At 49.2% G+C, this 22,579-nt stretch overlaps 1 protein-coding gene across 1 annotated transcript; it reads left to right on the forward strand.

The window, feature by feature from the left end:
• Positions 1 to 1,408: 1,408 nt before the first annotated feature.
• LOC148139022 (cobalamin binding intrinsic factor-like) lies at positions 1,409 to 13,878 on the forward strand. The gene is made up of 5 exons (XM_087980829.1): positions 1,409 to 1,475; positions 3,836 to 4,012; positions 7,486 to 7,688; positions 10,853 to 11,060; positions 13,637 to 13,878. Exons 1-5 carry the CDS (start codon positions 1,409 to 1,411, stop codon positions 13,876 to 13,878), a joined length of 897 nt encoding a protein of 298 aa, XP_087836955.1.
• The last annotated feature ends 8,701 nt before the right edge of the window (positions 13,879 to 22,579 follow it).

Raw genomic sequence — 22,579 nt, forward strand, 5'->3', positions numbered from 1 at the left:
CCTCTCTCTTTGTCTCTTTTTCACTCTCTCGCCCTCTTTGTCTCTCTCTCTCTCTCTCTCTATCTCTGTCCTATTCTGTGAGTCTCTGTGTTCTCTCCGACCATCTCTCTCTCTCTCACTATCTCTTTCTCCCTGACACCTCTCTGTCTGCCCTGATCTGTGAGTGCCTCGCCCTCTGACTCTCTTTCTGCCTGTCTCTCATTCTCTTCATTTTTGTCTCTCTCTCTGTCCCCCAATCTGTCTCTCTCTCTTTCTCTCTCTCTCTCTTTATCCCCCTCTTTGTCTTTCCACCTTGCTGTCTGTCCATTGGTCTCAATCCAGCTCTCTGTCTCTCTCGCTCTCCGTCCACTTACTCCCTGTCTGATTCTGTGAAACTGTCCCTCAGTCTCTCTCTTTCTCTGTCTCTTTCATTCTCTCTCTGTCTCTCTCTCTCTCCCTCTCGCTCTTTCTCCTTAATCCATCCTCAACAGTAATGGAAGGGAATGATTCCTGCAGTTTGAAGGTCATGATCCTGAATGATGAAGAGATTGGCCTAGCACTGGAGATGGTCATTGAGAATCAGAGGGGGATACACAGCACACCAGAGAGAGAGAAACAGGGCAAGAGAAAACACTGGGATGAGGGAGAGACGGGGGAGGCAGAGAGGATGTGAGACAGAGAGAGAGAGAGATAAAAACAGAAGGGTGAAGGGAGACACTGAGGGATAAGAGTGAGAGAGAGCAATAGAGAGAGGGAGAGTCACAGAGGAGGAGCCGTGGGTGAGATGCCATAGGAAAGTTGAAGCTGTGAGACAGTTCAGAGAGAGAAAGATAGAAAACCAGGGAAGATGAGTTCGAGAGATGCAGAGATAGACAAACAGAGGGAGAGCTAGATGAGAGACAGAGAGAAGATAGAGAGACAGAACGGGATAAACATAGACAGAAATGTATGAGAAAGACTAAATCTGTCAGAGAGAAGGGGGTCAGTGGGAAAAGTGGTGCAGGAGAGAGAGAGAGAGAGAGAGAGAGAGAGAGAGAAACACAGACAGTGAAGAACACAGAGAGATAGAATGAGATTGTGATGGGGATGTGTGCCATGGAGAGGGGACAACATTGAGCTGGAATAGAGAAAGTGAGTGAGAGACAGAAGAGGGAGGGAGCAGCAGCTGAGCAGAGGAGAGATGGAAGGAGCGAGTGAGGGAGGGAGGGAGAAAGGGAGAGAGAATGTGGGAGGTTGCTGGAGATTGATGTTGTTGGTGTTTGTGGTGAAGACAACTCCCAGTTGACTCCCTGCAGTTTCTCAGGAACACTGTGCCCTACTCCCTGACAATGACAGGTCTGTTCACCAGCTCGGGTAATGTGGGGGAACAGTATATAACCAGGACAAAAGGAGAGCAGAAAGTACTGTGGTCCAGTGAGTAATGTCAAAAATGTTAGCTGTGAAATGTCTCATTCTCCTTGTCATGATCATCGCGGCAAGTCTGTCTGACCAATGTGGTAAGTCGCTTTTAATATTCCCCCGTACACAAAACACTGGAGGAATAGTACAAAAACTGGAACAACAGGCATTAATCATCTCTCCTTGTCAGAGGGTCGTGCAGAGGGAGTGCTGCACTGTCAGAGGGTCAGTGCTGAGGGAGTGGGCACTGTCGGAGGGTCAGTGCTGAGGGAGTGGGCACTGTCGGAGGGTCAGTGCTGAGGGAGTGGGCACTGTCGGAGGGTCAGTGCTGAGGGAGTGGGCACTGTCGGAGGGTCAGTGCTGAGGGAGTGCTGCACTGTCGGAGGGTCAGCGTTGAGGGTGTGCTGCACTGTCAGAGGATCAGTGCTGAGGGAGTGGGCACTGTCAGAGGGTCAGTGCTGAGGGAGTGCCGCACTGTCGGAGGGTCAGTGCTAAGGGAGTGGGCACTGTCGGAGGGTCAGTACTGAGGGAGCGCCACACTGTCGGAGGGTCAGTGCTGAGGGAGTGCCGCACTGTCAAAGGGTCAGTGCTGAGGGAGTGCCTCACTGTGGAGGGTCAGTGCTGAGGGAGTGCCGTGCTGTCGGAGGGTCAGTGCTGAGGGAGTGGGCACTGTCAGAGGGTCAGTGCTGAGGGAGTGAGCGCTGTTGGAGGGTCAGTGCTGATGGAGTGCCACACTGTCGGATGGTCAGTGCTGAGGGGGGCCGCACTGTCGGAGTGTCAGTGCTAAGGGAGTGGGCACTGTCGGAGGGTCAGTACTGAGGGAGCGCCACACTGTCGGAGGGTCAGTGCTGAGGGAGTGCCGCACTGTCAGAGGGTCAGTGCTGAGGTTGTGCCGCACTGTCAGAGGGTCAGTGCTGAGGGAGTGCTGCACTGTCGGAGGGTCAGTGCTGAGGGAGTGCCACACTGTCGGAGGGTCAGTGCTGAGGGTGTGCCACACTGTCGGAGGGTCAGTGCTGAGGGTGTGCCACACTGTCGGAGGGTCAGTGCTGAGGGTGTGCCACACTGTCGGAGGGTCAGTGCTGAGGGTGTGCCACACTGTCGGAGGGTCAGTGCTGAGGGTGTGCCACACTGTCGGAGGGTCAGTGCTGAGGGTGTGCCACACTGTCGGAGGGTCAGTGCTGAGGGTGTGCCGCTGTTGCCCAGCAGATGAATCCTCTTGTGCCGTAGTCACAGTCAGATATGCTCCAGGGCGGGATTGTCCGTACCCACTCAGGGAAGGCAGGTTTTTCAAGCTGAGCCAGGGCCAGTCTGCTGTCCCGATTTGCCCCACAAGGAGGTAGTGAACTTGCCTCTTGACCCACTGCAGTCCCTGCATTGAGCAGAGTCCTGTGACACCCATGACCAGTCCCACTCCCTGAAGAGCTGTTTGCGAGATTGATCTCTCAATTTACGATGACTTTTTGGGGTAATCGTTAGGCTTTTAACAAACTAGGGAACCTAGGATGCTGGTGATCTGAAACCGGAGCTGAAAACTGCTGGAGAAGCTCAGCAGGTCTGGCAGCATCTGTGGAGAGAGGTGGAGAAAGCAGAGTTGACGATTTGGGTCCATTCTTGTGGTTATTAATCTCAGCGACAGACCCACTCAAACATCTGAATCCCCCCCATCCCCTTTAAATGACACAGATCTTCCAGAACCAATGTCCTGAAGCCTGGGCGATGATAAACTTTATCTTCATTCCCCTGGACCTAGATTATACGGGCATGAAAATTTTCCTACGTCCACGCAAGACCCTGGAGAGACCCCATTCAGAGCACAGTGCGCAGGGATAAAGCAACAACTTGCATTTCGAGTCACAGAGTCAGTCCGGCAGCACGGAAACAGACCCTTCAGCCCATCCAGCCCATGCTGACCCTAATCCCCAAATTAAACTAGTCCCACCTGCCTGCTTCTAGCCCATATCCCTCCAAAATTTTCCTATTTATTTACTTGTCCAAAAGTCCCTTCACCCGCTACTTCCTCAGGAAGGTCATTCCACACACGAACCATCCTCTGTGGAAACAATTTGCCTCATATATATTTTTTAAACCTCTCTCCATTTGACCTAGTACTTAACCACTGGTAAACCATTGCTGGGGAGGTGGAAGCTCTGGGTAGCTGAGATTTGGAGTTGATGATGGAGATTGAGGAACTGTCTCCCTAATAATCCTTACGCACTTAAGTGCTGGACGTAACTTGCTGCATTGAACTTCAGATAATTCCCCAAATGCAGAACCTCCTCCCCTCCCTGCAGGTTCCTGAGGCTGGGGTACACATTCCTGGTCTGGAATCCCATCCCGATTTTGGGAAAGATTGATTGGAGCCAGTGTCGGAGCTGACGGGTTGGAATTACAGGGAAGTCTGAAACTTTCTCGGACACCTTTTTGTTCTGATGCAGTGATTGATTTCGTCTCTTTCCAGGGACCCCTGTCCCAGAGAGGGGTTTGGTGGCTTCCCTCCTCCGGGGAATCCTACCCTCTGCAGGTGATGGATCTCCCGATCCGAATGTCCTCCTCACTCTTCGTCTCGCCAGGCAACATGACCTGAAAGAGGAGGCACACCTCCTGAGGGAATTGAAGAGGAATGTTCTCAGCAACGGTAGGATCACTGGGCGGAGGAGGGTGAGTGTGTGTGAGAGATGGAGTGTGGGTGTGCAAGAAAGTGTGAGTCTTGAGAGAGAGTTGGAGGAGGGTGAATGTGAGAGAGATTGAGTGCAGAGGCACATGAGTGAGAGAGTGTGGAGGTGTGTGAATTGGATTAGATTACTTACAGTGTGGAAACAGGCCCTTCGGCCCAACAAGTCCACGCCAACCCTCCAAAGAGCAACCCACCTACACCCCTTAATTTACCCCTTCACCTAACACTATGGGGCAATTTAGCATGGCCAATTCACCTGACCTGCACATATTTGGACTGTGGGAGGAAACCGGAGCACCCACAGGGAAACCCATCCAGACAGGGGGAAAATGTGCAAACTCCACACAGACATTTGCCTGCGGTGGGAATTGAACCGGGGTCCCTGGCACTGTGAGGCAGCAATGCTAACCACCGTGCCACACACTCTGCAAGAGTGAGTGACGGTGTGAGTATGAGAGAGTGTGTAGAGGTATGTGACTGTGAGAAAGAGTGTAGGGGTGTGATTGTGAGAGAGAGAGAGTGTGGAGGTGTGTGAGTGTGAGAGAGAGTGAGTGTGTAAAAGAGAGAGTGTGGAGGTGTGTGAGTGTGAGAGAGAGTGAATGTGAAGGTGTGTAAGTGTGAGAGAGAGAGAGTGTGTGTGAGAGAGTGTGGAGGTGTGTGAGTGTGAGTGAGTGTGGAGGTGTGTGAGTGTGAGAGAGAGTGTGGAGTTATGTGAGTGTGAGAGAGAATGTAGAGGTGTAATTGTGAAAGAGAGTGAGTGTGGAGATGTGTGAATGTGAGAGAGAGTGAGTATGAGAGAGAGTGAATGTTGAGGTTTGTGAGTGTGAGAGAGTGTGAAGGTGTGTGTGAGAGAGTGAATGTTTGAGAGTGTGAGAAAGATTGTGTGAATGTGTGTGAGAAAAAGTGTGTCAATGTCTGAGTGTGAGTGTATGAAGATGTGAGTGTGAGAGAGAGAGTTTGTGACGGTGTGAACATGAAAGAGAGTATGTTAATGTCTAAGTGTGAGACAGAATTTGAGTGTGGGAGAGTGACTGTGAAGGAGTGTGAGTGTGAGAGTATATGTGAAGGTTTGGAGTGTCATAATGTGAATATGGGTGCATGAGAGTGTGTGTGTGAATGTGGGTGTGCGAGAGAATGTGTAAACATGTGAGTGTAAGACTATGCGAAAGTGTGAATGTGGTGCAGTGTGTGTGCAAATGTGTATGCAAGATAGAGTGTGAAAGTGTGAGCGTGAGACAGACTGTGTGAACATGTGAGTGTGAGAGAATCTAGGAATATCGGTGTGTGAAATGGAGTGTGAGGATAGGAGTGTGTGAGGGAGAGTGTGTGACTGAGAGGCAAAGAATATGTTACATTTGAATATATGTGTGAGATATGTTGTGTACATTCATGAGTGTTTCCGTGTTTGGGCATATTTGAGAGTGAGTGAGTATGTACATGTGTCTGAGAAAGTGAGTGTGTGAGTATGTGTGTATATTTGTGTGTGAGAGAGAGAGAGAGTTTGTTAGCGTATCTATATGTGTGTGGAGTGTGTGTGAATGCTTGTATGTATTTGAGTATGAGGGTATGACTAATATTAGTGAGTGTGTGCAGCTGTGCGTGAGAGAGTGTAAGTGTGTGCATGTTTGTGTGTGATGGGCCAATAGATGTGTAAGTGTGTGCATGCATGGGGTGAGTGTGTGTGTGTGTGTGAATAAATATGTGAGAAAAAATGGCAAGTGCAAGATTGTGAGTGTGCACATATCTGTGTATGTGATTGAATGTGTAAACGTGTGTGTGTAAGTGTAAGTGTGTGCATAAATGTGTGTGTGCATAAGTATGTATAGATGAATGAGTGAGTGTGTGAAAATGAATGTGCAAATGTGAGTGAGAACGTATGTAAATGTGTGAGCATGAGGGCATATGTGTGTGCAAGTGTGTTAATGTGAGTGTGAGTATATGTGTGAAAGTGAGTGCATAAATGTGAGTGACTACACCTGCAAATATATGAGTGTGGGAGTGTGTAAATGTGTGAGAGTGTGTGCAAATGTGTGACGGTGCACATATATGTGAGTGAGTTTATAAATATGTGCATCTGTGTGGGCACATAGGCGAGTGTGAGTGAGCGAGTGTGAATGTACAAATGTGAATGAGTGTGGGTGTGTAAGTGTGTGCATATGTGTGTGTGTAAGTGTGAGTGAGGGTGTGTTTCTGTAAATTTGTGTGCGAGTCAATGTATGCTTCCACTTTTCAATCCAATATCTCTGAAGAGGAAATTCAATGAATTTTGGGATGGCCTTCCTCATGAGTGCTATCACTTTCAGGACAGCCATATCTAGCTCCCTCAGTTCCTCTGCCCCATTTGGAGTCTTATTTTCGAAGGCAGAGATGGTGAAATGCAAACTATAACATTCAGCCCATCACCCAAACCGGATTTGAGATCTCGCCTATGATGCCAGCTCTTTCCCAAATCAATGCTGTTTCTGTCATATCTCTTCCTGTTTGTTGCTGCAAATTTCAGCCGAAACTTGGCCCAACTCCTTTTGAAAGATGTTATGAAGCTGAAGGTGTGCACTGTATCTTTAAGAGAAAGTTGTGTTGATGCTGTTTTTCACAGAGACCTTACAAGCACCTGTCATATGACTAGCTAGCAGTCTCAGAGTGTACTGCAAAATTGAAAATATGTAACATTTGGTTTTGAAACAGATACCTGAGTTGATTGCTGTTTTGAATTTATCCAATCAGTATAAATTATGCCCCAGGATACTAAAACCCAATCCAGTTTGAATTTATGTTTTGCCAACATTGAACCAATGAGATGATCCGATGTTGGGGGGGAATAAAAGAGGCAGTCAATTTGAAGTTTGACAGAGAGTGACTGTCATCGAGAGACAGTGTCATTCGAACACTCTCTATCAAAGGTACATTTCTCACATGAAACACCTTTGTAGTAAAAGACAGAAGATGTTCCAGGGAGATCTTCAGCCAGAGGAAGACAGACACCAAAGATGCTGTGTGGTTTGGAAATTAAGTTGCTATCATTTTAATAAGTGTTTTATTGGAACAGTACATTGTCATGAAGTTGGAGACAGATAATAAGCAGTAAGAGAAAGGGAGAGCTTATAGTTGTTGTTTAATGTTCACTTTTAGAGTTAAAGAATAAGTTGATATTATTTTCTTTAAATAGTGGAATTTGGGAAGTTCTCTGTCACTCATATTTTAATATGAGGCTTTTCAGGTGTTTGGTTTTAATTAACAGAAGGGTATACCATCGTGTTGTAACAAAGGCAATAATTAGCTCCACCTTCCCCTCATTCTTTAGCCATCCATACACACTGCATGAAAAGTCGTCCCCTCTTCTGTTTCTCTTGTGAAAGACGATGTACCTCACACTTTCCAATGGTGTAGCACACTGTTTATATGAGCATCTGAACATTTCTCCGCTTCTGAAACAGGCTCGGAATTATCTGCTGGGACTATCGCCCTTCATACAATGGCTCTGCTGGCCTCATGTGATGACCCTCTGAACGTCACGGTGGAAGACCAGCAGATGAACCTGGTGGCCTTACTGATGGATAAACTGAAGACAGACATCGATGCCGCTGGTGCGATACCAAATGGGATTTTGCTCAGTACTGCCAATCGAGAGTGGAAAGAGGTGGAGGAGGGGTGCGGAGGGGTGATGGGAAGGCTGGGGGATTTGGGGGATGTGGGGAAGTGTCAGGGAAGCACACAGTGAGACCCTTGAGGAGATCAAAGCCGGTCAGAAAAACGTCATTGGGCAGGAAAGCAGCAAAGATTATGAGTGGGAAAGGGAGGCAAGTAGCTAAATTGTGCACCCATCAGGACAAATGCAAGAGTGCCAAATCTTCAATAAGCACAGCATTTATACACCACAGAAGTAAAGGTTGCTGAGTACTTGGTGACTCAACTCTGAATATGAGAGCCAAAGACTTGAAGAAAACAACAGGGAGCCATTCAATGTCCCCCACCTCAAAGTTCCAGGGTCTCAGACCTGGGCATATTCCTTTTGTTTGCAGATCATTCCATAGCTGAACATCTGTCACTGGCAGGATTGGGCCAGCTGATAGCGATAACATTCCGGTTGCTAGCGCAATTGGGATTATTGAGCACAATCCTTTGTTGTTTTTATGGTCACATAAACAGAGCACCCATTGTATTCAGTCATCCTTCTGAGGAAAGATGTCTGCGGTTTGAAGGGGCAGAAGTCAATGGGGTTCAGGAAGAGGCAGAAGTTGCTGAACAATCCTGTGTGTGCTCATGGCTAGATTGACAACCAACTCAAACTAACCCGTCAGGCTCATCAGATGTGGCTCGTTGAAGCTTTGAGGAGCAGGGTCTGCGAGGACTCTTCAGTAAGAGTATTAGACCTTTCCTCAAATCAGGAGAGTATTAGATCCTTCCTCCAATCAGGAGATTATTAGACCCTTCCTCAAATGGGGAGAGTATTAGACCCTTCCTCAGATCAGGAGAGTATTAGACCGTTCCTCATATCAGGAGAGTATTAGACCCTTCCTCAAATGAGGAGAGTATTAGACCCTTCCTCAAATCAGGAGAGTATTAGATCCTTCCTCCAATTAGGAGAGTATTAGACCCTTCCTCAAATGGGGAGAGTATTAGACCCTTCCTCAGATCAGGAGAGTATTAGACCCTTCCTCAGATCAGGAGAGTATTAGACCCTTCCTCAAATGGGGAGAGTATTAGACCCTTCCTCAGATCAGGAGAGTATTAGACCCTTCCTCAGATCAGGAGAGTATTAGACCCTTCCTCAAATGAGGAGAGTATTAGACCCTTCCTCAGATCAGGAGAGTATTAGACCCTTCCTCAGATCTGGAGACTATGAGATCCTTTCTCAGATCAGGAAACAAAAACTGTGTTTGAGGGTTTGCGATATGGTCTCACCGTTATAACTGAACCACAAGGTTCCTACTGCCACATTCAGGATCTCTCTTGCAATAAAGGTCAGTATCCCATTGGCCTTCCTGATTATGTGCTGTACCTGTACAGTCATCACGTGGTGTCCCAGATCCCTCCGCTTTTCGCACTTGAACGTTTACCTTTCAGATCGGCTCACTTCTTCCCTTATCATATATCCACACGCTCGCCCTATCTTTGCAAATCTCCTTAACAACATTGTTTCTCACCCATCTTTGTGTAACCTGCTGGTTTAGCCTGTCTGCCTTCACTCCCAACATCAAAGCTGTTGATGTAAATTGAGTTCCCAACATAGATCCCCATTTGTTACTAGCTGCAGCTCAGATAATCTATCCAATCTTTCTGTTTTCTACCAACCAGCCAATTTTCTATAAACGCCAATAGATTACCCTCGCACCAGGCATGTTAAACTTTTGGTCGGGTCATACAGCACGGAAACAGACACTTCGGCCCAACCAGTCCGTGCTAACCGTGTTCCCAAACTAAACTAGTCCCACCTGCCTGCTCCTGGCCCATCTCCCTCCAACCCTTTCCTGTCCATGTCCTTATCCAAATGTCTTTTAAACATTGTAACTGTCCCCACACACCCCCACTTCCTCAGGAAGGTCATTCCACACACGGACCACCCTCGGGGGAAAATAGTTGCCCCTCGTGTCTTTTTTAAATCTCTCTCCTCTCATCTTAAACATGTGCCCCATGTCTTGAAGTCCCCCCACCCTAGGGAACGAGACACCTGCCCTTCACTTTATCCATGCCCCTCATGATTTTATAAACCTCTATAAGGTCACCCCTCAGCCTCCAACACTCCAGGGAAAACAGTCCCAGCCTATCCAGCCTTTCTTTATAACTCCAACCCTCCCATTCCTGGCAACATCCTGGGAAATCTCTCCGGAACCCTCTCCAGTTTAATAATATCCTTCCTATAATAGGGTGACCAGAACTGGACACAGTATTCCAGAAGGGGCCTCACCAATGTCCTGTACAACCTCAACATGACGTCCCCAACTCCTACACTCAAAGGGCTGAGCAATGAAGGGGAGCTTACGAAACCCCTTCTAAACTCTCTGTCTATACATGACACAAACTCCAAAGAATTATGTCCCTGAACCCCTAGACCCCTCTGTTCTACAACATTCGCTGCTGTTCTTTATAGTCTGACCTACCGTCTGAATCTCCCTCACCTTTGTGTAATTCTACACAATTTCCTTCTGTTTGATACTTGCAATAACTTTGTTTGTTCTCTGTTTGGAATCTTTCCTCATGGAAGGAAGATAATTCTTCTTAATATTCCTCCTTGAATGTCACCCAGTGTCTCCATCGATCTGTCACCTTGCCTGGTTTTCCCAGTTCCCTTCTGCTAGGTCAGATTTTGAGCCCTCATAGTGGCTCTTAATTACCCCCCCTCCGCCGAGATCTCTGCATTCCTCCCACCATCCCAGCCTCTTCAACACCCGCCCCCACCGATTCCCACCGCTCCCCCACTGACGGCTGTGCCTTTAACTTGCTGGGGGGTGGGGGAGGGGGGAGGTGTCTGAGCTCCTTAAATATCCTGCAGTCGTCTCTTCAATTAAATATCTCACTGACCTGTTGCTCTCCTGTCCCTCAAATCTCCTCACGGAGGGCAAGTTCGGTATTGTTTGTTTGATAATAACCCCATGCATCATTTTTACATTGAGGGACTGAAATGCAAAACAGTTCTTGGCTTTGGAGGCCAAGGCATTGAGCGCCTTTAAGACCGAGATGGGTAGGTTGTTGATTGGTACAGGGATCGAGGGTTATGGGGAAGAGTGGTGCTGAGAAACATATCAACCACCATCGAACAGCGGAGTGCTCTCAATGGACCAGTTCTACTCTTATGTCTAACAGGCTGATGGTGCTGCTGTCATCTTCTCTGTCACAATGAACTATGTTTTCTCATCAGCATATGGAGACCCTCTCACAGATTACTACCAGATTAGCCTGGCGGTCCTAGCTCTTTGTAAGAGCTCATCGTGTTTACCTTGTCAAACCATTGAGATGATTTTCTGCTCAGCTGCTCACCGTTCCATCCAGGAAGAATTCACCTACTCGGCCGGTGAGTTGAAGAAGAGTTTTCAGTTCTAGCCCCATCCCATCCTCAGTTTTTTTTCCTCAATGACCTTCCCTCCATCAGAAGGTCAGAATTGGGGATGTTCGCTGATGATCGCATAACGTTCAGCAACTCCTTAGATACTGAAGCAGTCTGTGCTCAAATAGAACAAGATCTGAGTGATATCCAGGCTTGGGCTGACAAGTAGAAAAAAACATTCAAGCCACACAAATGCCAGTCTACGATCATCACCGGTGAGAGAGAATCTAACCATTGCCCGTTGACATTAAATGGTGTTACCATCACTGAATCCCCCACAGTCAACTTCCTGGGGGTTACCCTTGAGATAAAATCTCACCATTACCCCTTGACATTCAATGCTGTTACCATCCCTGAATCTCCCACTGTCAACCTCCTGGGGGCTACCATTGAGATAGAATCTAACCATTGTCACTTGACACTCAATGCTGTTATCATCGCTAAATGCCCGACTATCAACATTGTGGGGGTTACCATTGAGAAAAAATCAAGCCATGTTTAATTGACATTCAATGGTGTTACCATCACTGAATTCCCCACTATCAGCAACCCAAGGGGTTATCATTGAGAAAGAATCTAGCCATTGCCCCTTGACATTCAGCAGTGTTACCATCACTGAATTCCCCATTATCAGCAACCCAGGCGTTACCACTGAGATAGAATCTAACCATAGCCCCTTGACATGCAATGGTGTTACCATCACTGAATTCCCCAGTATCAACAGCCTGGGGGGTTGTCATTGAGAAAGAATCTGATCACCATCCCTTGACATTCGATAGTGGCACTATGACTGGATCCCCCCCCCCACTATCAACGACCATTGCAAAAGAGTCTAACCACCTCCCCTTGATAGTCAGTGGCGTTACCATCACTGATTCCCTTCCTACCAACATCCTGGGGTTACCATTGACCAGAAGCTGAACTGGCCCAGCCATATAAAGGTACAGTTCCTATAGCCTCACTTCCTCATTAGATAGTGATGACAGAAGGGAAGTTTAACCTGAAGGTCTCCACATCTCAGGTAAGGTTTGAGAAGGAAGGAGCTCTGCCGGTGTTGGGATTGAAGCCCTGCTACTGGCATCACATGTCAATCTCCAACCAACTGAGCAAGCTGACTCCCAGCCTTATACATACCACGTCTGAGGTAGAGGTATTGTTGATCAGTCGGGTAGTCAAGGCTTACGGGGCAAAGGCAGGGACATGGAGCTGAGGATGATCAGACCAGTCATGATCTCTCTGAACGGTAGAGCAGGCTCGATGGGCTCAATAGCCTCCTGAGCCTACGTTGTATGGTAAGCTGATGGAAAGAGAAGGGAGTAGAAGGATTCATTGATGGGGGAAAGGGAGGGAAAGGTGGGGAACAGAAACTCCTGCAGTCCTCAAGAACTGGGCTGACCACCAAAAGGGTATGGAGACTGGAATATGCATTGCTCCAAATGTGGTGTACCCGAGGGAAATGGAGTGTGGGACAGTTCATAGTGCTCCGAGTGTGGGTCTGACTGAGGGATACGGAGACTGGAACTGTGCACAGTGCTCCGAGTGTGGGTCTGACTGAGGGATACGGAGACTGGAACTGTGCACGGTGCTCCGAGTGTGGGTCTGACTGAGGGATACAGAGACTGGAACTGTGCACAGTGCTCCGAGTGTGGGTCTAACTGAGGGATACGGAGACAGGAACTGTGCACAGTGCTCCGAGTGTGGGTCTAACTGAGGGATACGGAGACTGGAACTGTGCACAGTGCTCCGAGTGTGGGTCTGACTGAGGGATACGGAGACTGGAACTGTGCACAGTGCTCCGAGTGTGGGTCTGACTGAGGGATACAGAGACTGGAACTGTGCACAGTGCTCCGAGTGTGGGTCTAACTGAGGGATACAGAGACTGGAACTGTGCACAGTGCTCCGAGTGTGGGTCTAACTGAGGGATACGGAGACTGGAACTGTGCACAGTGCTCTGAGTGTGGGTCTGATTGAGGGATACAGAGACTGGAACTGTGCACAGTGCTCCGAGTGTGGGTCTAACTGAGGGATACGGAGACTGGAACTGTGCACAGTGCTCCGAGTGTGGGTCTAACTGAGGGATACAGAGACTGGAACTGTGCACAGTGCTCCGAGTGTGGGTCTAACTCAGGGATACGGAGACTGGAACTGTGCACGGTTCTCCGAGTGTGGGTCTAACTGAGGGATACAGACACTGGAACTGTGCACAGTGCTCCGAGTGTGGGTCTAACTCAGGGATACGGAGACTGGAACTGTGCACGGTTCTCCAAGTGTGGGTCTAACTGAGGGATACAGACACTGGAACTGTGCACAGTGCTCCGAGTGTGGGTCTAACTGAGGGATACAGAGACTGGAACTGTGCACAGTGCTCCGAGTGTGGGTCTAACTGAGGGATACAGACACTGGAACTGTGCACAGTGCTCCGAGTGTGGGTCTAACTGAGGGATACGGAGACTGGAACTGTACCCAGTGTTCTGAGTGCGTACTAAGCAGATTTGCTACCTGAGGTGCAGTTGGTGTAAATGTGATGTTTGGTTGCTTTCTAGAGATCCTGTCCATAGCCGCCCTGGCCTTGCGGTGCATGAGCGTTGAGAATTGTGAATGTCAGACGGAGAACGTGATGTCAGCCTTACGGAATGTGGTGGAGCGTATCCTGTCTCACATTCAGAGTGATGGGACGATTGGGGACATCGGCAGCGCTGGACTCGCTATACAGGTCACTGCCCATCGGCTGAACCAGCCTTGGCAGCCCCGGTCGCCCAGTTACCGCTGTCTATCTCATGGATGACCTACCTGAGCCAGCAATACTAGCTCTGAGATACAAAGCAGGATTATTCTGTTTTGGATTGGGAAGATGGGCTACCACAGGGTTCGCTGACAGTGTCTCAGCTATTGCCAATGGGAGCAAGGAATGCAATGCATTCTGAGTTTGCAAATATTACAAAGTGAGGTGGGATAGTAAGATGTGGGAGGAGCATATAACCTTCCAGAGGGATGCCTACGGGCAGAGTGGGTAGCACATAGAGCCAGAACATGGAGAGGTGGACGTTTCTCAAGAACAGGAAGGCAGGTCAAAGAGATGGGAGCCTATTCGATGTCGGAGCTCAGACTGCTGAAGGTTACTAGCCATGGCTGGGCAGGGCAGACTGCTGTATGTTTTTATTCAATCACAGAGGGTGGGGCATTGCTGATTGGGCCCAGTATTTACAGTCCCATCCCTAGTTGCCCCCTCCCTCCTTGAGAAGGTGGGGGGTGAGCTGCCTTCTTGAACCGCTGCAGTCCATGTGCTGTAGGGTAGACCCACAATGTCCGTGAGGGAGGGAATCCCAGGATTCTGACCCAGGAAGGTACAGCCGATATATTTCCAAGTCGGGATGGTGAGGGGCTCGGAGGGGAACTTGCAGGGGGGGCGATCAAGGATTTTGCCCCAGGATTTTGACAGAGGTGATGTTAGGACGTTTTGTTCCTGCTGAGCAGGCTTTGGTGCAACCAGATCTGAAATCGTGTTGGGAAAATCGGATACGGAGCAGCGAAGATCCATAGAATTAGTTCCTGGAGTGAAAAGGTTACCCCAGACAGGTGATTCAAGAGAATGCGAGCCCATATTTTCTGGTGTTTGGAAGAATGAGAGATATACAATTCTTAAGAACCTTTGTCAGGGTCGTTGAGAGTCATAGAGATGTACAGCAAAGAAACAGACCATTCGGCCTAACTCGTCCATGCCAACCCGCCCTAACCTAATCTAGTCCCATTTGCCAGCACCCGGCTCATATCCCTTGAAACCCTTCCTAGTCATCCAGATGCCTTTTAAATGTTGTCATTGTACCAGCCTCCACCACTTCCTCTGGCAGCTCATTCCAGACACGTATCACCCTCTGGGTGAAAAAAATGCCCCTCAAGTCCTAGTAAATCTTTCACCTTAAACCCATGCCCCTCTAGTTCTGGACTCCCTCACCCCAGGGAAAAGACCTTGTCTATTTACCCTATCCATGCCCCTCATGATTTTATAAACCTCTATAAGGTCACCCTTCAGCCTCCGACGCTCCAGAGAAAACAGCCCCAACCTGTTCAGCCCCTCCCTGTAGCTCAGACCCTCCAACCCTGGCAGCATCCTTGTAAATCTTTTCTGAACCCTGTCAAGTTTCACAACATCCTTCCTGTAGCAGGGAGACCAGAATTGCACACAATATTCCAAAAGTGGCCTCACCAATGCCCTGTACAGCTGCAACATGACCTCCCAACTCCTGTACTCAATACTCTGACCAATAAAGGAAAGCATACTACATGTCTTCTTCACTATCCTATCTACCTGAGACTCCACTTTCATGGAACTATGAACCTGCACTCCAAAGTCTCTCTGCTCAGCAACACTCCCTAGGACTTTACCATTAAATGTATAAGTCCTGTCCTGATTTGCCTTTCCAAAATGCCGCACCTCACATTTATCTAAATTAATCTCCATCTGCTATTCCTCGGCCCATTTGGTCCATCTGATCAAGATCCTGTTGTGCTCTGAGGTCACCTCTCTCCCACCATCTTTCCCCAGCCTCAGATGTCGAACCTGGAAACAGATGAGAGATTTCTGTGGAACGGACATTGTCAGAACGTTGTCCCTCCCAGGCCTCCGTGGATATTCCATAACTGGATTGATTGAGAACTAGAGACTGAGAGAACAGAAGAGAATCAAGAATGAGGTAGTCACTGTGTAGGTGAGACAGAGGATCAGCCCATGGTCTTGCTGGACAGAGGTACCAGCTTGATGGGCTGAATGGCTGAATGGCTGAAACAGCTTCTGTTCCATCAAGTGCCAGGAATTCCCAAGACCACCGCTCCAATCCCTACCCCTTGGGCATCCTCCAAATCCTGTTCAGCTGCCTGAGACCCTGAGCTCAGGAATTCTCTCTATACCTCTCCATCTCTCTCTCTTTCTCTCACTTCCCATCTCTCTTTCTCTGTCACTCCATGTCTCTCTCTCTCTCTCTCTCTCTCACAGACACACACACATACACTCCTTCTTGACATCTCTCTTTCTCTTTCACTCCAGCTCTCTCTCTCTCTCTGTATCTCGCTCTCTCTGTCTGTCTCTCTCTCTCTCCCTGTCTCTCTGTCTCTGTCTCTCTCTCTCTCGGTCTCTCTCTCTCTCTGTCTCTCTCTTTTTCTGTCTTTCTCGCTCCATCTGTCTCTCTATCTCTCCCTCTGCCAATCTCTCTCTTTCCATCTTTCTCTCTCTCTCCCCATCTGTCTCCCTCTCTGACTCTCTCTCTCTCCATCTCTCTCCGTCTCTTTCAGTCTGTCTGTCTCTCTCTCCCCACCTTTAAGATGCTCTCTAAGACAAACCAACTACTTCAAAACTGGGATGTCTGGTGACCAGACCTCCTGACGGACCAGAGACTCTGCCTAATTTGCGTGGAGCACCCTGTGATGTTAAGGGGTGCTATTTGAATGCAGGTTGTTGTTTGTGCTTAAGTGATCAGCTGACTCTCTCTTCTGTCTGTCAGGCACTGAGTGCGAATCCTGAACTGGTTCCTCCCGGATCCTGGGACTGTCAGCTGTCTATGGAAGGACTCCTGGAGGGAATCTACAATGGAACTTTCGACAATCCCCAAGCCCTTTCCCTTGTGGTTCCAGCCTTGGAAAACCGAACCTTCCTGGACATCGACAGATTGAACTGTTCCATGGACGTTGGTTAGTGACTGAATTCCAAGATCTGGGAAAAGGAAATTTCTCTAACCTTCTCCCCTGTCTATCTGTGTGTGTCTCTATTTCCCTCCTTCTGTCTCTATCCCTGCCTTCCATTGTCTGTCTGCATCTCTCACACACACAATCACCCTCTTTCTGTGTGTCTGTCTGCATCTCTCTCACATTGTCCCTACTTCTGTCTCTCTCTCTCTCTCTGTCTCTATCTCTGCTGCTCTCTCTGTCTGTCTGCATCTCTCACTCTCTCTCTCTCCTTCACTGTCTGTCTGCCTATGTCTCTCTGTTTCTCTGACTCTGTCTGTCTGTCTGTCTCTGTCTGTTTGTCTCTGTCTCTGTCACAACTCTCTGGCTTTACCTATATCTCGCTCTGTCTCTGTCATGCTCTGTCTGCCACTCTCTGACTCTCTAACTCTCCCTCTGTTGCTCTTCCTCTCTGACTCTCTATATTCCTCCCCCCGCCCCTCTCTCTACCTTACTCTCAGTTTTTGTCTCTCTCACTGCCTCTTTGTTTCCCTCTGCCTCTCTTTTACACTTTTTCCCTCTCTCTCAATCTCTCCCACACTCACCATCTTGCTTCAATTCTGTCTCTCTCTCTCAGTTTCCTCCTTCTCCCTCCCTCTCTCACCTCTCCTCTCTCTCTGACTTTCTCTCAGGTCTCTCTCTCTCTCAGTCTGTGCTTCTCTCTGTCTCACTCATTCTCATTCTTTCAGTCTTGGTCTGTCTGTCTGTCTGTCTCCCTCTCTCTCTCTCTTCCCCTTCTCCCTCACTCTCTTTCTCTGTCTCTACTCTGTCTCTCCTGTCTGTCTCACTCCAAGTCTGTCTTTCTCAATCTGTGTTTTTCTCTCTCTTTCCCATTTTGTCTCTCTCCTCTCTTTTTCTCTCTCCCACAATTTGTTTCCCTCAGTCTGTGTCTCTCACCCTCTCCATCTCTCTCACTCTTTCCCATTCTGTCTCTCTCAGCACATCTCACTTCTCTCTCTCCCTCTCAGTCTCTCTTTCCCATTCTATTTCCCTCAGTCTCTCCTCTCTCTCTCTCCCTCTCTTTTTCCCAGTCTGTCTCTCTTTCTCTCTCTGTCTCTCTTCCTCTCCCTTCCTCCCATTCTGTCTGTCTCTCAGTCTGTCTGTCTGTCTCTCTCTCTCCCATTCTCTCTCTCCCCCCCCATTCTGTCTGTCTCTCTTTCTCTCTCTCTCTCTCCCTCCCATTCCGTCCCTCTCTCTCAGTCTCTCTCTCTCCCTCCCATTCTGTCTCTCTCTCAGTCTCTCTCTCTCCCTCCCATTCTGTCTCTCTCTAAGTCACTCTCTCTCCCTCCCATTCTGTCTCTCTCTCTAAGTCTCTCTCTCTCCCTCCCATTCTGTCTCTCTCTCAGTCTCTCTCTCTCCCTCCCATTCTGTCTCTCTCTAAGTCTCTCTCTCTCCCTCCCATTCTGTCCCTCTCTCTCAGTCTCTCTCTCCCTCCCATTCTGTCCCTCTCTCTCAGTCTCGCTCTCTCCCTCCCATTCTGTCTCTCTCAGTCTCTCTCTCTCCCTCCCATTCTGTCCCTCTCTCTCAGTCTCTCTCTCTCCCTCCCATTCTGTCTCTCTCTCTCTCCCTCCCATTCTGTCCCTCTCTCTCAGTCTCTCTCTCTCCCTCCCATTCTGTCTCTCTCTCAGTCTCTCTCTCTCTCTCCCATTCTGTCTCTCTCCCTCCCATTCTGTCTCTCTCTCAGTCTCTCTCTCTCCCTCCCATTCTGTCTCTCTCTCTCTCCCTCCCATTCTGTCCCTCTCTCTCAGTCTCTCTCTCTCTCCCTCCCATTCTGTCTCTCTCAGTCTGTATTATTCCCTCTTTCTCGTTCCGCATCTTTCTCTCTCACTGAAGACTGAGTTGATGATGACTTGATGTATTGACCTTTTGCAGATGATCTGCCCGTCATAACCCGTGGGGGACCCATCATGATTGACCCTGCAAATCCCACACGGACTTCCACCCACCCCTCCTCCACCCTGGTCCCCCACCCATCACGAAGCATCCCCATGAGCTCCTCCCCTGCTCGCCTCATCAGGGTCAATTACACCGTCATGGAGGCCGTATTCAACAACTTCACCCATTCGCTGGTGCTGACGGTGCCTCTGGGATCATCCGTGTTGGATGTAATGATGGAGGCACATTATCTGTCACCAGCCATCTTCAGGTAGGCCCAAACAGTTACCAGGGCAACAGACAGACAGGCCACCCATTTTCAGGTAGACCTGAATGGTAACCATGGTAACAGACGGGCAGGCCAACCATTTCCACATAGGCCAGAATGGTAACCAGGGCAATATAGGAAGGCAGCCATCTTCAGGTGGGTCCATACGATAACCAGGGCAACAGACAGGAAGGGGATAGGCTCCTGTCAGTGTCAATCATCAGGTTGAATAAATCCAGTCACTTTCGGGGCAACATTTATTACCCATTGCTAATCACCCAGGAGCCATGCAAGAGTTGGCGACTGGAGTCAGACGTCAACCAGACTGGGTAAAGACGGTAGATTTCCCTCCCGAAAGGACATTACTGAACCAGATGGGTTTTTACAACAATCACAATAGCTGTCCACACTGCTGATATGTAATTCCGTAAGGATTCCACTGAATTCAGATCCCACATTCTGACATACCACTAAATCACCAATATTTGGGGAATTCCTGCATGGCACACCCTCCAACAGTGCGGCACTCCCTCAGCACTGACCCTCTGACAGTGTGGCACTCCCTCAGCGCTGACCCTCTGACAGTGCAGCACTCCCTCAGCACTGACCTTCTGACAGTGCAGCACTCCCTCAGCACTGACTCACCGACAGTGCAGCATTCCCTCAGCACTGACCCTCTGACAGTGCGCACTCCCTCAGCACTGACCCTCTGACAGTGCAGCACTCCCTCAGCACTGACCCTCCGATAGTACAGCACTCCCTCAGCACTGACCCTCCGACAGTGCGGCACTCCCTCAGCACTGACCCTCCGACAGTGCGGCACTCCCTCAGCACTGACCCTCCGACAGTGCGGCACTCCCTCAGCACTGACCCTCCGACAGTGCGGCACTCCCTCAGCACTGACCCTCCGACAGTGCGGCACTCCCTCAGCACTGACCCTCCGACAGTGCGGCACTCCCTCAGCACTGACCCTCCGACAGTGCGGCACTCCCTCAGCACTGACCCTCCGACAGTGCGGCACTCCCTCAGCACTAACCCTCCGACAGTACCCACTCCCTCAGCACTGACCCTCCGACAGTGTGGCGCTCCCTCAGCACTGACCCTCCGACAGTGCCCACTTCATCATCACTGAACCTGGGAGTGATATGTGATTTCCTGACCTGTGTGGTTGAGCTCACCTTGTCTGATGTATTGGGAACAGATCCGTCAGCTGAGGAACATTGCAGCTTTAGTGAGGTTTATTAGTGTGCAACGTAACTGGGGGTGCAGGCTGTGAGACGGGTTGACATTAACGTGCTGGTGTCTGCTTTTTGCTCAGTTTTCAATCTGTTGAAACCCCTGAGGGTTTTATCATCAAGACGATAAGTGGTGTAACTGCAGACCTGTTCCAGACTGAGTGGTTCTTTGTCACTGGACATCATGAGTCGATTAAACGTGGGTATATTTCAAAACAGAATTGATTTCAGCGCGGGATTTATTTTCTGGAGATACATCATTGTACCCCTGTAACAAACCTCCTTGTTCACCTTTGCGCCCTTCCATTAGCGCCCTTCCTATGATAATCTCAGCAGTGATAAAGGAGGGCTCAGTGTCAGTATCTGACATTGTAGAGTCCTTCCCCTTCATGCATTAGCAGAGGTGGTGAACTTCACCGGTGGGAATTGGCCCATCGGCAAATCTGAGTGGTTTAGGTCAGGGAGATGGGTTTACGAATGGAGAGGCAAGAGGCAGGGGGAATGAGAGATCAGAAAGATGGGTGAAAGGTGGAGGAGGCAAGGACTACTACTAAATAGGCCCCAAAGGAACCTGGATACCTCGTAGAGCGGTCACTGAAAGTGAGCGTACGGGTGCAGCAAGCGGTCAGAAAGCTGTTGGACCTCATTGGAGGAGAGTTTGAGTGCAGGAGTAAGTCTTACTGGGTCCTGCTGCGAATATTGCGCGCAGTTTTGGTCTCCTTACTGTGGGAAGGAAATACATGCCTTAGAGGGAGTCCTGCGAATGTTCACCAACCCGATTCCCGAGTGTGGCTGGTTTGTTGTATGAGCAGAGATTGCGTTGAGTGGACCCGAGTTCCTGGAGTTTGGAAGGACGAGGGGCGACCTGAATGCCAACAGGGCTGGAGGTCGGATGTACCCCCAGCTCGATGATTGGGTGGTTCTGGGACAAGGTTGGGAGGTGGAAGGTCTAGGCCTCGGGAAATGCGGTAGACAGTCTCGGACTGAAGTAGGGACCAGCGACCCTGAGGAACTGCCTACCGGAGGAGGCTGTGGAGGTCAAGTCACTCACTCGATTCAAGAGAGAAATTACATTAATGTAAACAATGTCAGGGCTGGGGGGGGGGTGGGGGCCGAGGGGATGGGGGTGGGACGGTGGGGTGGTAGAAAGAGAGAGCTGGGGTAGAACAACGTAATAGGGGATCTGCTGTGGTCATGTTGAAGAGCAAATAGTGCACCATTGACTAAATGCTCCATCTAAGCCTCTGTTGTCTGTGTCTGAGAGGATCACGTTTTACATAGAGAGCAATAAAAGGGTGGGGGCGGGTGTTGGAGCGGGTGTGAAGGGAATCTGTACTAAGAATAAGCTGCAAATTCAGAGTCTCCGTGACAAATGTAGAGTCAGGGTGAATTAAACCATCAATATGAGCGAAGGGAGGAAGGCAGTGGTATAACTGTGATGAGAGTAGCCATGTGATCGAGACTCTGCTGGGAGATTGGAGTCACTTCAATAGCAATGTGACTGAGACTCTGCTGGGAGATTGGAGTCACTTCAATAGCAATGTGACAGAGACTCTGCTGGGGGATCGGAGACACTTCAATAGCAATGTAACAGAGACTCTGCTGGGAGATCGGAGTCACTTCAATAACAATGTGATCGAGACTCTGCTGGGAAATCGGAGTCACTTCAATAGTAATGTGACAGAGACTCTGCTGGGAGATCGGAGTCACTTCAATAGTAATGTGACAGAGACTCTGCTGGGAGATCGGAGTCACTTCAATAGCAATGTGATCGAGACTCTGCTGGGAGATCGGAGTCACTTCAATAGTAATGTGACAGAGACTCTGCTGGGAGATCGGAGTCACTTCAATAGCAATGTGATCGACACTCTGCTGGGAGATCGGAGTCACTTCAATAGTAATGTGACAGAGACTCTGCTGGGAGATTGGAGTCACTTCAACAGCAATGGGACAGAAACTCTGCTGGGAGATCGGAGTCACTTCAATAGCAATTTGATCGACACTCTGCTGGGAGATCGGAGTCACTTCAACAGCAATGGGACAGAAGCTCTGCTGGGAGATCGGAGTCACTTCAATAGCAATGTGACAGAGACTCTGCTGGGAGATCGGAGTCACTTCAATAGCAATGTGACAGAAACTTTGCTGGGAGATCAGAGTCACTTCAATAGCAATGTGACAGAGACTCTGCTGGGAGATCGGAGTCACTTCAATAGCAATGTGTCAGAGACTCTGCTGGGAGATCAGAGTCACTTCAATAGCAATGTGACAGAGACTCTGCTGGTAGATCGGAGTCACTTCAATAGCAATGTGACAGAGACTCTACTGGGAGATCGGAGTCACTTCAATAGCAATGTGATCGAGACTCTGCTGGGAGATCGGAGTCACTTCAATAG

The sequence above is a fragment of the Chiloscyllium plagiosum genome, unplaced genomic scaffold (genome assembly GCF_037043375.1).
Source record: "Chiloscyllium plagiosum isolate Xiang-an unplaced genomic scaffold, Cpla_swu_hap1 HiC_scaffold_38, whole genome shotgun sequence".
Lineage (NCBI taxonomy): Eukaryota > Metazoa > Chordata > Chondrichthyes > Orectolobiformes > Hemiscylliidae > Chiloscyllium > Chiloscyllium plagiosum.